The following is a 12,856-nucleotide window of genomic DNA, read 5'->3' as shown; positions in this document are numbered from 1 at the left end:
GGAAAAGGACGTTTGCCCTGTTGTTTCTTTGTACTTTAACTAAACATCGTCTGGGATAAGGCACAATGCGTGCTCGGACGTGACTGTGACTTCTCTCCCTGGGTCGCTGACTGGCGGTGGCTCGTGGTGCCTGGACGCGGAATTACTGGAGACGAATGTTAACCGTGAAAATAAAAGCGTCAAGGGAGTGTGCGCGCAGGTGTCGTGTGAGGGGGGAACAGTGAAGGTGAAGTACCTCGGCAGCAGTGTTTTTCATTCTTGCCTCGAGGACACTCAAATCTCAGTGACATTGAATGATTCTAAGCAAGATGGAAAGATCAAGTGCCCGAAGTACGGCGAGGTGTGCACCATTGCCGGCAACGGCAGCAGTATTGTCATTCCGAGCGTATTGGATGATGATAAGCGGGACGAGCGAGGAGAGGAAGGAGAAGCGGCTGTGGTTGCTCCGGCGTTGTCTCCCGGAGCGGAAGCTCGTACAAAGGCGTCTCCTGCCGATTTGCCTGCTGCGGAGCACTCGTCTGAAGAGGGACCCAGTGAAGAAGCGTCCACTGCAGAAGCGTCTCCTCCAGGTAAAAATTCTGAAGCTCCAGTGGTGCAAGCGGCATCGAAGCAGCCTCAACAAGAAAGTGAAGCAGAACAAATGACAGCGGTGGAGGCATCTACCACTACACAGCAAGTGCCGGCGAATTCATTGCAGGGAAGTGTGGGGTGGGCGACGGCTTCGAACATCCCTGCCGTTGGAGAAACAACAGGTGATGCCGGCACCATGCGTGGGAGCGGGGCGGTGCCGTTGCTTCTGCTGTTGGGACTGTGGGGGTTTGCAGCTCTGTGAGGAGTGACTGGCTGCCGCGTGGGACAATTGCGGCCTCCCCTGCACAGAATTAGTTCCCCGGGAAAAAATTTCTGCCAATTTTTTTGGTGTTTTTTGCGCGTATTTTAATTTTTTTTTTTTTTTTTTTTTTTTTTTTGCTTCTTTTTTTTCTTGTTTCGTTCTTCTTTTATTTCATTTTCTTTTATCTCTCACTCCCCCCATTCCTTCTTTTTTTTGATTTTGGGGGCAATCACTATGGACGTTTTTTTATTTTCTACTCTTCCCCTTTGTAATTGTTTCCTGCTGCGCTCTTCCCGTGAGGGGTGCCGTGTGTTTCCCGCCCAACTGCTCCACTCGCACACCCACCGACACGCTCATGACGACGGCCCTGTGCGCCTCGCCTGCTGCACGCATGAGGAGGGGCCGCGACGTGTGGGCGTGCGACGAGGGCCGGTGGGGCGGAGCACACATTTCTTTCCCTCTTGTTTTGTTTTCTTTGCGGCCAGGGCGGGCAGACACCCGCAGCGCCACACACACACACACAGCCACGCCCTGCCGCTCTTCAAAGGATTCTTTCGTGCTTTGCGTGTTTATTTTGCGCGCCGGCATTTCTTTCGGGGCCTGTCTTGCGAGCATTTCTTTCGCCCCGATGTTTTTTTTTCTTTTGCTGCGCTCACTCTCCCGATGGAGAGACGCGACTGCCGTCATGTTTTTTCTTGCTTCTCTCGCCCCCCACACACACAAGAAGAGTGACTGTGCGCTGCGGGCCGCCCTCACGCGCCGATGAAAGGGCTGAGGGGAGCAGCAACGCGCAGACGACGCCGTGAAATGTAAACGATGTGTGGACACACAGAGGGTCAGACACCCGAAAGACATGTAAATATCCTTTTAATTTTCTTTTGTGGGCAAAATATATGCAGACAGTTTGGTGGGGCCACACGGCAGCCAGGCGAATTTTCTTACTTTTAAATTTGTGTGGAACAGTGATGGACGGTTTCTTTTCTAATATAATTATTTTGTGCGGTGGAGTTTGTATGGGATGAAGGGGGAGCGTTTGATTTGTTTTAAATAAATTTTGTCTGGGTTGCCACTGCTTGGGCTGCAGTGCAGTCATGAGTTTGAGCGGTCTTCTTGTAGTTGTTTCCGCCATGCACCTCCGCTGTACATTTTGATGCGTCTCTCCGCATACTCCGCTCCCTTTTTTCTAATATTTTGCTTTGTGCTTCTGCGGGCACACACGCACACAAGATGCACATTGCAGTGGGTTTGAATGCTTCTTTTGTGGTGCATGCTGGCAGCTGCGTGTGGCGGCCGTTGTCCTCTTCCGTGGCCGTAAGGAGAAGGGAGGAGAGAGGGAGTGCGCAGCCCGAGTCTCCTTTTCCGCGGGTGTGGTGCACCGCGTGTGACCGCATGGAGTGAGGCGCGGCATCTTGTTGAGGGCGCGATGGCAGTGTAAATTCATGTCGCCGCGTCGTGGATGGTTGGGGATCCGCTTCGACGTGTGGCTGGTGGTTTGGGTGTGGGCGCCTTGTGCTGGCTGCGGGGATGTGGCCATATCCGTTGGTTGTGAGAATGGGATGGAGGAGGATGAGGTTGTGGATCTCTCCTTCTTGTCCATGGTGGGTGACTGCTGGCGGTGTGTGTGTGTGTGTTGTGTGTGTGCGGTCTCGCAGTCTGTGGACTGTGTGGGCTGTGGCTGCCTCTTGCCATGCTGTGTGCTCTCTTTGTGCGTGTTTTCATGCTGCGCCTCTCTCCCTCTCGCTCTCCCTCTTGTTCTGTCTTTCACTTCCCCACTCGGTGTGCAGATCAGCGGACTGACCCCAGCAACACTAGGAAGGATGATGGCTACTGTGATGACGACGACTGCGCTGCGCCGTGAGGTGTGCGCCCTGTTGTCCCTCGCGCTGTTGTGCTGCTGCGCTTCTGTGTGCGTGGCGGCTGCGGCTGCGACGGGGACTGCTGTACAATCAACTGAGTTGTATTCCGGTACCTCTGCCGTGAACGTGTCGGTGGAGGTCTCGTGTGCGGACAGTAACAAGAAGTTGCAATGGCGCTTCCCTGGCCAGAAAGATTGGAATAAGTGTGCACTCGCACAGGGCGCTCATGACTACACTGTTCTCCCGAGCATTGCTGACCAGAAGAACACTGTTGATCAGGAGAACACTGAATACTACACTGTGGGTACATCTGACAGTGATGATGATGTTGAGGTTGTTACCTTTGATACGGTAATTGAGGATCCCGGCCGTGTCGGTGAGTTACTGTGCCTCTCGGCCGAACAGATGTACTCGGCTGCAAAATGTAATGAATCCTGCAAGTCCGTCGGTGTGGAAACAATTGCGTTTACGATGGAATATTTGACGGATAAAGAAAGTGGTGTGTACAAGAAGTGGCTGGTATATAATAATTCTTCTAATTCTGCTGCGGTTAGCACCCCAGGCGTCTGTTCGTTAAAAACTCCTGTTGAGGAGGCACCTGTGAAGGCTAACGGTGGATCTCCAGAGGCCGCTGCAGTAACGCCGACAGCACAAGTGACAGCCGTGGGGGCACCCGCAGCGGGGCAGGCTGCAGGCAGTTCGAGTTCAGCTGCGAGTGGGGCCTCATCATCGGCACAGACTATTGAGCAGAGGATATCCCCAGCGGACCCACAAGCCGGGAACACTTCGCAGCTGCCAACAGGCGAAGGGGTTGGCAGAACGGATGCATCCGGGACGACGCAAACACCCTCAGCCACTCCCGCCAGCGGCAATGGTGGGGCCTCCGGTGCAGCCACGGCCGGTGCTGCCTCACAGTCCGGTAAACCGAAATATACGAAGGAGGCCAACAACAGTGCCACCACTGGAGCGCAGGGTCCCGGCACGTCGGACAGCAGCGCCATCGCCACTGCGTGGGTGCACACACCACTGCTGCTGCTGCTGCTGACCGCCCTTGCATGTGCCGCTGGGCAGCGGTGCGGAGCAGCCACACACGAATGATGAAAGGTGCGACTCGTCCCCTGTATGTGTGTGTCTATTCTGCCTGACGCCCTGTGGGCAAATCCTCCACCTCAATTTAGGAAATGTTTTTGCTATGTCTTTTTTCCAGTGTCTGGTTGCTGTACACCGTCGTGGATGACGAGTTCCCTCTTTTGTTTGCTTCTGCCACCCACACGCGGTGCCGGCCTCGCTGCTGTGCGTCCCACGGACTGCACAAACGAGGAGTGGAGGAGCGGGCCGGATGCCGCATGGAATGTGAGGGTTGTTGTGTGGGCTGGTGGAGGAATGCGATCTTTTCTCATGCTTCATTACTTATTTGTGTGCGGGCAATGTACGCCCACACCCATTCCCCTGTGTTTTTGGGACACGTGAAATGAAAACTTTTGCTGAGAGATGTTTCTTTTCTTTTTTTTCGCCTCCCGGGAGTTCTTCTGGACTCTCAACTTTCTTTTGTTTTCTTTCTAAATTTCTCGTTGCTTTTTCTATATATTGTATTGCTTTGTTCTTGCAAATCATTTTCCTTCTTTTGCTTGTTGCTTTAGGGCAACCACCATGGACGTTTTCTACTCTTCCCTCTTTTAATTGTTTCTTCTGCACTCTTCCTGCGAGGGTGCCGTGTGTTTCCCGCCCAACCGCTCCACTCGCACACCCACCGACACGCTCATGACGACGGCCCTGTGCGCCTCGCCTGCTGCACGCATGAGGAGGGGCCGCGACGTGTGGGCGTGCGACGAGGGCCGGTGGGGCGGAGCACACATTTCTTTCCCTCCTGTTTTGTTTTCTTTGCGGCCAGGGCGGGCAGACACCCGCAGCGCCACACACACACACACAGCCACGCCCTGCCGCTCTCCAAAGGAATTCTTTCGTGCTTTGCGTGTTTATTTTACGCGCCGGCATTTCTTTCGGGGCCTGTCTTGCGAGCATTTCTTTCCCCCCGATGTTTTTTTTTCTTTTGCTGCGCTCACTCTCCCGATGGAGAGACGCGACTGCCGTCATGTTTTTTCTTGCTTCTCTCGCCCCCCACACACACAAGAAGAGTGACTGTGCGCTGCGGGCCGCCCTCACGCGCCGATGAAAGGGCTGAGGGGAGCAGCAACGCGCAGATGACGCCATGAAATGTAAACGATGTGCGGACACACAGAGGGTCAGACACCCGAAAGACATGCAAATATCTTTTCAATTTTCTTTTGTGGGCAAAATATATGCAGACAGTTTGGTGGGGCCACACGGCAGCCAGGCGAATTTTCTTACTTTTAAATTTGTGTGGAACAGTGATGGACGATTTCTTTTCTAATATAATTATTTTGTGCGGTGGAGTTTGTATGGGATGAAGGGGGAGCGTTTGATTTGTTTTAAATAAATTTTGTCTGGGTTGCCACTGCTTGGGCTGCAGTGCAGTCATGAGTTTGAGCGGTCTTCTTGTTGTAGTTGTTTCCGCCATGCACCTCCGCTGTACATTTTGGTGAGTCTCTCCGCATACTCCGCTCCCTTTTTTCTAATATTTTGCTTTGTGCTTCTGCAGGCACACACGCACACAAGATGCACATTGCAGTGGGTTTGAATGCTTCTTTTGTGGTGCATGCTGGCAGCTGCGTGTGGCGGCTGTTTTCCTCTTCCGTGGCCATGTGGAGAAGGGAGGAGAGAGGGAGTGCGCAGCCCGAGTTTTTTTTCCTGTAGCTGCGTTGGATTGGGCTCCGTGTTCCAGTGAGGACTGGATGGCAGTGTAAATTCATGTCGTCGCGCCATTAATGGCTGAGGGTTTGCTTGCGCCGTGTGTGTTGTGTGGTGGCCGTGGGGCTTTCGGCCACTTCCTTGGGGTTGTGGAAATGAGCGGGGGGAGATGGTGGTGGGTGCCGTCTCGTGGTGTGTGAACTGTGCTACTTGGCCTGCTGCCCTCTCCTCATTTTTTCTGCTCTCTCTCGCTGTATCCGCCGTGCTCTGTTTCTCTCCCTCTTGTTCCATTCTTTTTCTTCTGTCCCACAGATCAGCTCACTGGCTCCAGCGACTCCACTACGGGTGACGGTGCGGCGCCGTGTTGTTCCTTGGGCTCTTGTGCTGCTGCTTCTCGTCCGTGTGCGTGACGGCTGCTGGGATTCCTGGACATGTATCTGGTGATGCGGATACGGTGGTTGTGGCAGTGGATGTGTCGTGTCCTCCGAGTGACGGCAGCCTGAGCTATCGCGTGCGTGGGGGTGTGTGTGGGCGTGGACGAAGTCTTCTGCTGCCGGTGCTGAGGCTCAGTATGAGAATTGTACTTTCAGTGGCTTTGATGTGCGCATGCATAGTAGAAATGGTGCGCTGGGTGCTGTGTTTCATGTGGCCAATGCGGTGCACACATCTAACAACTGTGCTGCCAGCTGTGCAACGAAAGGGGAAGGGGCCACCGTTGCCTTCACGATGAATGTGACGGCACATGAATACGCCGGCCCTTATGAATTGTGGCGGCGTCAATTTTCTTCCGATGGAACCATCCATCCGCCTGCACGGAGCAGCGATGCTGACCAGACGGGCATCTGTCAGTTGCCGCCACCCCGTGAAGGGAAGGATGAGAGAAAATCCGCTGGGACAACTGCGCCGCAAGTCAGTGCCGAGCCGTCACGTCAAAACGAGGGTGCGCGACAGTCTGCCGCGGCTTACGCACCCAACACCGTCGATCCGAGTCCCGCATCCAACACTGCGACCGACACGTCTAGGAAAAAGCCTCGCATTGCAAACGATCCGAAAGAAAACGTGGCTCCAACACCACCCAAGAGGAAGCCTAGCATTGCCATGAGTCGGAACATGGAAATGGATCCGAATGCATTCGTGACGAAGACTGCGCCCCGCCACCGCGTTGAGGATGACAGTGGGCTCGAAGGATGCCCGTAAGAGTGAAGCCGTTGACGGCAGCGGCGAGCACGTTCCTGGGGAAATTGCGGGAGGAATGAATGGTCGCAACGTCCCCGGAACACCAAAACGGCATCAAGAAATGTGACCTTGCGCGATCTGGAGCGGCGTGAGTCCAGACGGCCGCCTCGCCCTGTTTGACGACGTGAATTTGATACCACGCGATTCAACTGGCGACCGCACTGCGCGTGTGTGCGTCTCGGGCGTTGCTGCTGCTGGAACTGTGTGGGGTTGTGGTAGTCCTTCGAGCGAAAGAGGGTGGAATTGTGACTCCCCACGGGGGATATTTGCCGCATACTTTGCGGTTTTCATGTCACTGTTTTTTCTGTTCTTTTTTAATGATTTACAGATCGCTTTTTAAACCTTTTTTTCCTCTTTGTTACTGTTTTTCCCTTTTTTCTTCTTTGTAAAGTTCTTTTTGATGCTTTTTTCCTCTGGAGTGATAAGTACCCTTTTTTTCTCCTCATTATTTAATGTTCGGTTGATGTGCACTGGAATGGGCGAAGTGCTTCCCTCTCTTTTGTGTGTTTCTTTTTTGTTGTTGCCCACACGCGGTGCCGGCTCCGCTGCCGTGCGTCCCACGGACTGCAGGAACGGGGATTGGAGGAAGAGGACGGATGCCGCATGAAATGTGAGGGATGTTGTGTGGGCTCGTGAAGCAGTACAATCAGTTTTTATTTTTATTTTAATTTCGTTTTCTTTGTGCAGGCAATATGTATGTACAGAAGCACAAGGTCGTTTTATTGCACTGCTTAGCGCATGAAATAAAAATTCTGCTGAATGAATTTTCTTCATTGTTTCCGGGAGCCCTGCCGGACACTCAAATTGCTTTTTGTGTTTTTTCCTGCTTTTTTTAGCTTTCTGTTTGCGGGGCGGTGTGCGAGTTCTGCAGTCGTACCAATTCCAACTGCCTCATTGTGTGTTTGTTGCTGCTGCTATCATTTGTTACTGTGCGGTGGCGGGGTATTAGTTTGTGCTGAAGGCTACTCGCAAGTGACAGGAGTGATGATGGCGATGATGATGACTGGCCGTGTGCTGCTGGTGTGTGCCCTCTGCGTGCTGTGGTGCGTTGCCGGCGGTGTTTATGCGAGGGACCTCGACAACAATGCACAGGAAGGCTGCATGGCGTCGGGAGTGTTGGGTATGAATGCATCGTATGTGCCGAACGGATGTAATAAATACATGCCGATGCCGCCTTTGCGGTCAGCACTGCCTATCCCTGCCATACAAGCCGAAGATGAGCAATTGACGGACGTTTCTCAGGATGGGACCAATTCAACCTCAGTCAATGCTCCAGAATCTGGTTCTGGAGTTGGAAGCGGAGGTTCTCCGGGCCCTGCTGCTTCTCCTGGTTCTCCGACAGGTGCTGGTGGTCCTGCTGCTGCTGCTGCTGCTGCTGGTCCTGCTGGTCCTGCTGGTCCTGCTGCTGCTGCTCCTGCTGCTCCAAATGTTGTTCCAGGTGCTGCTGCTGCTGGTGGTGGTCCTAATGGTCCTGCCGGTGTTACTGGTGGTAATGCTGGCTCTTCCGGTGCCACGGATGTTCTTGGTGCCGCGGTTTCTTCTGATGTTCCTTCTTCTCTTCCTGCTGATTCAGAAAATAGTAATGCGGATTGCGGAGAGGAAGCGTCGGATTGCGGAAATCAAGAAAAGTTGGAAAAGACAAAAGTGGAAAATCAGGAATTGGAGGCATCCAAAACACAAAAAACTCCAGCGACACAAAATACGAAATCAAAAGACAATGAGGAGAACTCAACGGAAGCATCAAGTACGGAATTGCAGAATACGGAAACCCAACAAGAAATAAAACCGCCAGTAGATGAGAATGACACTACGAGCACCGATGCATCCACAGCGGTTGCCGCACAGAGTACATCGGCCGGTATTCAAGAAGAAGCAACTGAGTCATCCTCCGATGGCAGTCATTCTCCACTTCAGGGGGAAGTATTCACTGGAACGGACACTCCCGAGAATGCTCCATCTCCGGCTGCCGCGGAAGCAGAAAAACGCCAAGGAGAAAATGTGACGAAAGATGGCGACAGCGACAGCACCACCGCGGTCTCCCACACCACCTCCCCTCTTTTGCTTCTTGTTGCTTGTGCGGCTGCTGCTGTGGTGGTGGCCGCGTGAGAGTGAGGGAGAGAGAGCCGTGCACCGCCCGCACACACACTCGTCTTTCACTCTCTCTCTCTGTGTGTGTCCCCTTGCATGGACTCTCGCCCTCACCTCATCCCACGAAGCACACACATAATGTGCCCATTGTATATATTGCATGCACACCCATGCAGGCCCGTTGGTGCTCTCTTTTGTACCACACGCACCGCTGCCGTTCTGCCTGGCTGCAGGGGCGGAGCACTGTAACTGTTTCTGTTTTTGTTTTTATTGCATTGAGTGGGCGACCTCTCTCTCTCTCTCTCCCTGTGTGTGTGTTTTGCTTTACGGGAGCAATGAGAGTGTGTGCGCTGGTCGTCCCACGCTTCTTCTTTTTGTTTTGTTTTTCATTGTTTTGTGGTTGAGAGCACCCATTCCGCGGGCTGCGTGTGTGTGTTTGTGTGTGATGATATGAGTAATTTGTGCGTGTGCTATCCGCTTCTTTTTGTTGTTGCTTTCTTCTGACTCTCTTGTGGCGCACAGCTGCTCTGCAATTATAGGCGCTGACGAACACACAAGCACATGCACAGACACGCACACCATGTGGCACACGCTGTGTAGCGGCGCAAAAGCTGAGGACGCACGCACGCTGCGGATGTTCACGGCGGACACTATGGGCCCCTGTGTGTTGGCGGTTGTGGTTGCCTTTGGCCACGCTCACATCTAAAGTGTTGGAACGGCGGCGTGGTCGTGGGCCGGTGGAGAGATCAGCGGCGGACACGGTGACTTCCACGCCGTGGGCTCACAGTAACCTTTTGGGCAGTGGGCGGTCCGGAAGAAACGGTCATGATAATTGCAACGCCGTCACGCTTGTTTTTGAGCATCCCGAGAGAAACAGTAAAAACATATTTGCACGCATGAGTCTTTCCATTCCCGCTTCAGGGCTGCCCATCGTAATGAGGTTGCCGTGCGGTGGCGTCACCCCTATGAGCTGTTGGGATAGAAAGGGAGAGCGCTGTGCAAGTGGTGGCTGTTGCGTGGCCGGTCAGACAAATACTGCGACACCACGATGAGAGCAGACCAAACACTCCGCGTGTAGGGAGCGTTGTGGCCGATGAAGAATGCGTGCGACGGTGATGGACGTTCCCTCGACGGTGGATTGACGGTTTTCCCTTTGATGGAGTCGGTGCGCACGCGGTGCGTGTGGCTGCCTCTGTGGTCTCCTGTTACTCCGCTGCTTGTGCCGCATCCTGACGCATCACTGGCACTAAACTGTTTCCTTTTTCTCCTCCCTCTTTTTTCTTTGCCTCTCTCCTCCCACAGCCAGGCTGCACTGCTGCTGCTGCTGCTACTCACACGAAGCAAAGAAATGCAATTTCCTCAAGCCATGCGCCAGCCACGCCACGCCACGCCGCTTCTCTCATTGGTGGTGTTGCTGCTGGTGTACAGCGCCAGTCGGTGTATTGCCACTGCTGCTCCCGCCACACAATACCGCTGTGGGTTTGACGTGATGATGAGAAGGAGCGGCCCGCTGCCGACTGCGGTGGTGCGTGAGGTGCCGCGCAAGGCACAGGGCGCGATGCAGACGTACACCGTCGCCACACAGGATGACGACAGTGACTGGAGGCCGATCCGCATCAAGGTGTTCACGGAGGATCTGGAGAGCACAAAAGCATGGAAGAAGATGTTCTGCGAAAAGGCTGGGGAAACATGCGAAACTGTCTTGGGGAAAGGTAAGCTGTGAAGCAGGGCATATATTTTTGCAGGAAAAGAAACAACTGTACACTCAAAAGATTATCCCCGGTGCTGTCAAACTGCACGCTGAGCGGCTAATTGTGAAACCCACTGCTGATAAAATAGAGTTTCCGAGGAATATGGTAAGCCCTTGCGAACAATTTACGGTTCCTACTGGACACATGTCTGGTGGTGTGCCTGATGCTGACTTTATCATCTACGCCGCTGCTAGGCCATCAAGTGCTGAGAGCAGGGCTGTGTGGGCGGCCACGTGTATCACATGGGGTGATTCTCGTCCCTCTATTGGCGCCATGAACTTTGATCCAAAGTACATGACTGACACGGCGTGGAGCGTTCGCGTTGCTGCACACGAGCTTGCACATGCTCTTGGGTTTAGCCAAGAGAAAATGGAAGAAAAGAGCATATTGAACTCTGAATACATTGTGCGTGGGATGCGGCGTAAGGTGGTGGCGGGGAATCACGTTAAGGCGAAGATGCGAGCCCACTTTGGTTGTAACTCTCTCGAGGGAATGGAGCTGGAGGACGAAGATGGTGCATCGGCAAGAAGGATCCCTCACTGGAAGGAACGCCACGCGCGGGACGAGCTGATGGCTCCCACAGTCAGTGCCGGCTACTACACGGCACTGACGATGGCGGTGCTCGCGGATATGGGGTACTACCGCGTGAATTGGAGGATGGCGGAGCCGATGAGCTGGGGCCACCGCACTGGCTGCAACTTCCTGGAGAAGAAGTGCAGTGAAATCCAAAGACTCGCCAGCAGTAGTCCTCACATGTTCTGCGATACTAATGACAATGAGACACTTCGCTGCACCTCTGACCGCCGTTACTTCGGGACGTGCACCGCAAACATCGTTGAAAACAAGGGGAATCCTGCGGATAAGGACGTTTGCCCTGTTGTTTCTTTGTACTTTCACGAAACATCGTCTGGGATAAGGCACAATGCGTGCTCGGACGTGACTGTGACTTCTCTCCCTGGGTCGCTGACTGGCGGTGGCTCGTGGTGCCTGGACGCGGAATTACTGGAGACGAATGTTAACCGTGAAAATAAAAGCGTCAAGGGAGTGTGCGCGCAGGTGTCGTGTGAGGGGGGAACAGTGAAGGTGAAGTACCTCGGCAGCAGTGTTTTTCATTCTTGCCCCGAGGACACTCAAATCTCAGTGACATTGAATGATTCTAAGCAAGATGGAAAGATCAAGTGCCCGAAGTACGGCGAGGTGTGCACCATTGCCGGCAACGGCAGCAGTATTGTCATTCCGAGCGTATTGGATGATGATAAGCGGGACGAGCGAGGAGAGGAAGGAGAAGCGGCTGTGGCTGCTCCGGCGTTGTCTCCCGGAGCGGAAGCTCGTACAAAGGCGTCTCCTGCCGATTTGCCTGCTGCGGAGCACTCGTCTGAAGAGGGACCCAGTGAAGAAGCGTCCACTGCAGAAGCGTCTCCTCCAGGTAAAATTCTGAAGCTCCAGTGGTGCAAGCGGCATCGAAGCAGCCTCAACAAGAAAGTGAAGCAGAACAAATGACAGCGGTGGGGGCATCTGCCACTACACAGCAACTGCCGGCGAATTCATTGCAGGGAAGTGTGGGGTGGGCGACGGCTTCGAACATCCCTGCCGTTGGAGAAACAACAGGTGATGGCGGCACTGTGCGTGGGAGCAGGGCGGTGCCGTTGCTTTTTCTTCTGTTGGGACTGTGGGGGTTTGCCGCTCTGTGAGGAGTGACTGGCTGCCGCGTGGGACAATTGCGGCCTCCCCTGCACAGAATTAGTTCCCCGGCAAAAAATTTCTGACATTTTTTTTGGTGTTTTTTGCGCGTATTTTAAATTATTTTTTTTTTTGCTTTTTTTTTTTCTTGTTTCGTTCTTCTTTTATTTCATTTTCTTTTATCTCTCACTCTTCCTGTGAGGGGTGCCGTGTGTTTCCCGCCCAACCGCTCCACTCGCACACCCACCGACACGCTCATGACGACGGCCCTGTGCGCCTCGCCTGCTGCACGCATGAGGAGGGGCCGCGACGTGTGGGCGTGCGACGAGGGCCGGTGGGGCGGAGCACACATTTCTTTCCCTCCTGTTTTGTTTTCTTTGCGGCCAGGGCGGGCAGACACCCGCAGCGCCACATACACACACACAGCCACGCCCTGCCGCTCTTTAAATGAATTCTTTCGTGCTTTGCGTGTTTATTTTACGCGCCGGCATTTCCTTCGTGGCCTGTCTTGCGAGCATTTCTTTCGCCCCGATGTTTTGTTTTCTTTTGCTGCGCTCACTCTCCCGATGGAGTGACGCGACTGCAGTCATGTTTTTTCATGCTTCTCTCGCCCCCACACACACAAGAAGAGTGACTGTGCGCTG

General features: G+C 53.7%; 3 protein-coding genes and 2 pseudogenes across 3 annotated transcripts, besides 8 other annotated features; all 5 read left to right on the top strand.

Annotated features, from left to right (window-relative positions):
- Positions 1 to 644, top strand: Tc00.1047053506801.10 (annotated as a pseudogene; the record flags this gene model as incomplete).
- Positions 1 to 3,751: a sequence feature (heterozygous, non-Esmeraldo-like haplotype).
- Positions 941 to 1,015: a sequence feature (T-rich).
- On the top strand, positions 2,272 to 3,786 carry Tc00.1047053506801.20 (mucin-like glycoprotein, putative; the record flags this gene model as incomplete). The annotated part of the gene is made up of 1 exon (XM_808587.1): positions 2,272 to 3,786. The coding sequence occupies one exon, from the start codon at positions 2,272 to 2,274 to the stop codon at positions 3,784 to 3,786; it is 1,515 nt and encodes a 504-aa protein (XP_813680.1).
- Positions 2,448 to 2,473: a microsatellite.
- Positions 2,559 to 2,607: a sequence feature (CT-rich).
- Positions 3,752 to 12,856: part of a sequence feature (areas not merged during assembly with more than two copies in the genome that could not be assigned to a particular haplotype) that runs on past the window's edge.
- Tc00.1047053506801.30 (uncharacterized protein) lies at positions 6,064 to 6,654 on the top strand (the record flags this gene model as incomplete). Its single annotated transcript, XM_808588.1, has 1 exon — positions 6,064 to 6,654. One exon carries the CDS (start codon positions 6,064 to 6,066, stop codon positions 6,652 to 6,654), a length of 591 nt encoding a protein of 196 aa, XP_813681.1.
- Positions 7,344 to 7,364: a sequence feature (AT_rich).
- Tc00.1047053506801.40 (mucin-associated surface protein (MASP), putative) lies at positions 7,678 to 8,799 on the top strand (the record flags this gene model as incomplete). The annotated part of the gene is made up of 1 exon (XM_808589.1): positions 7,678 to 8,799. The coding sequence occupies one exon, from the start codon at positions 7,678 to 7,680 to the stop codon at positions 8,797 to 8,799; it is 1,122 nt and encodes a 373-aa protein (XP_813682.1).
- Positions 8,009 to 8,191: a microsatellite.
- On the top strand, positions 9,875 to 12,223 carry Tc00.1047053506801.50 (annotated as a pseudogene).
- Positions 12,336 to 12,393: a sequence feature (T-rich).

This window comes from Trypanosoma cruzi, genomic scaffold (genome assembly GCF_000209065.1).
Source record: "Trypanosoma cruzi strain CL Brener 1047053517043 genomic scaffold, whole genome shotgun sequence".
NCBI classification, from domain to species: Eukaryota; Euglenozoa; class Kinetoplastea; order Trypanosomatida; family Trypanosomatidae; genus Trypanosoma; species Trypanosoma cruzi.
The sequence above is the reverse complement of the archived record's forward strand: the minus strand, read 5'-3'. Positions and strand labels throughout refer to the sequence as shown.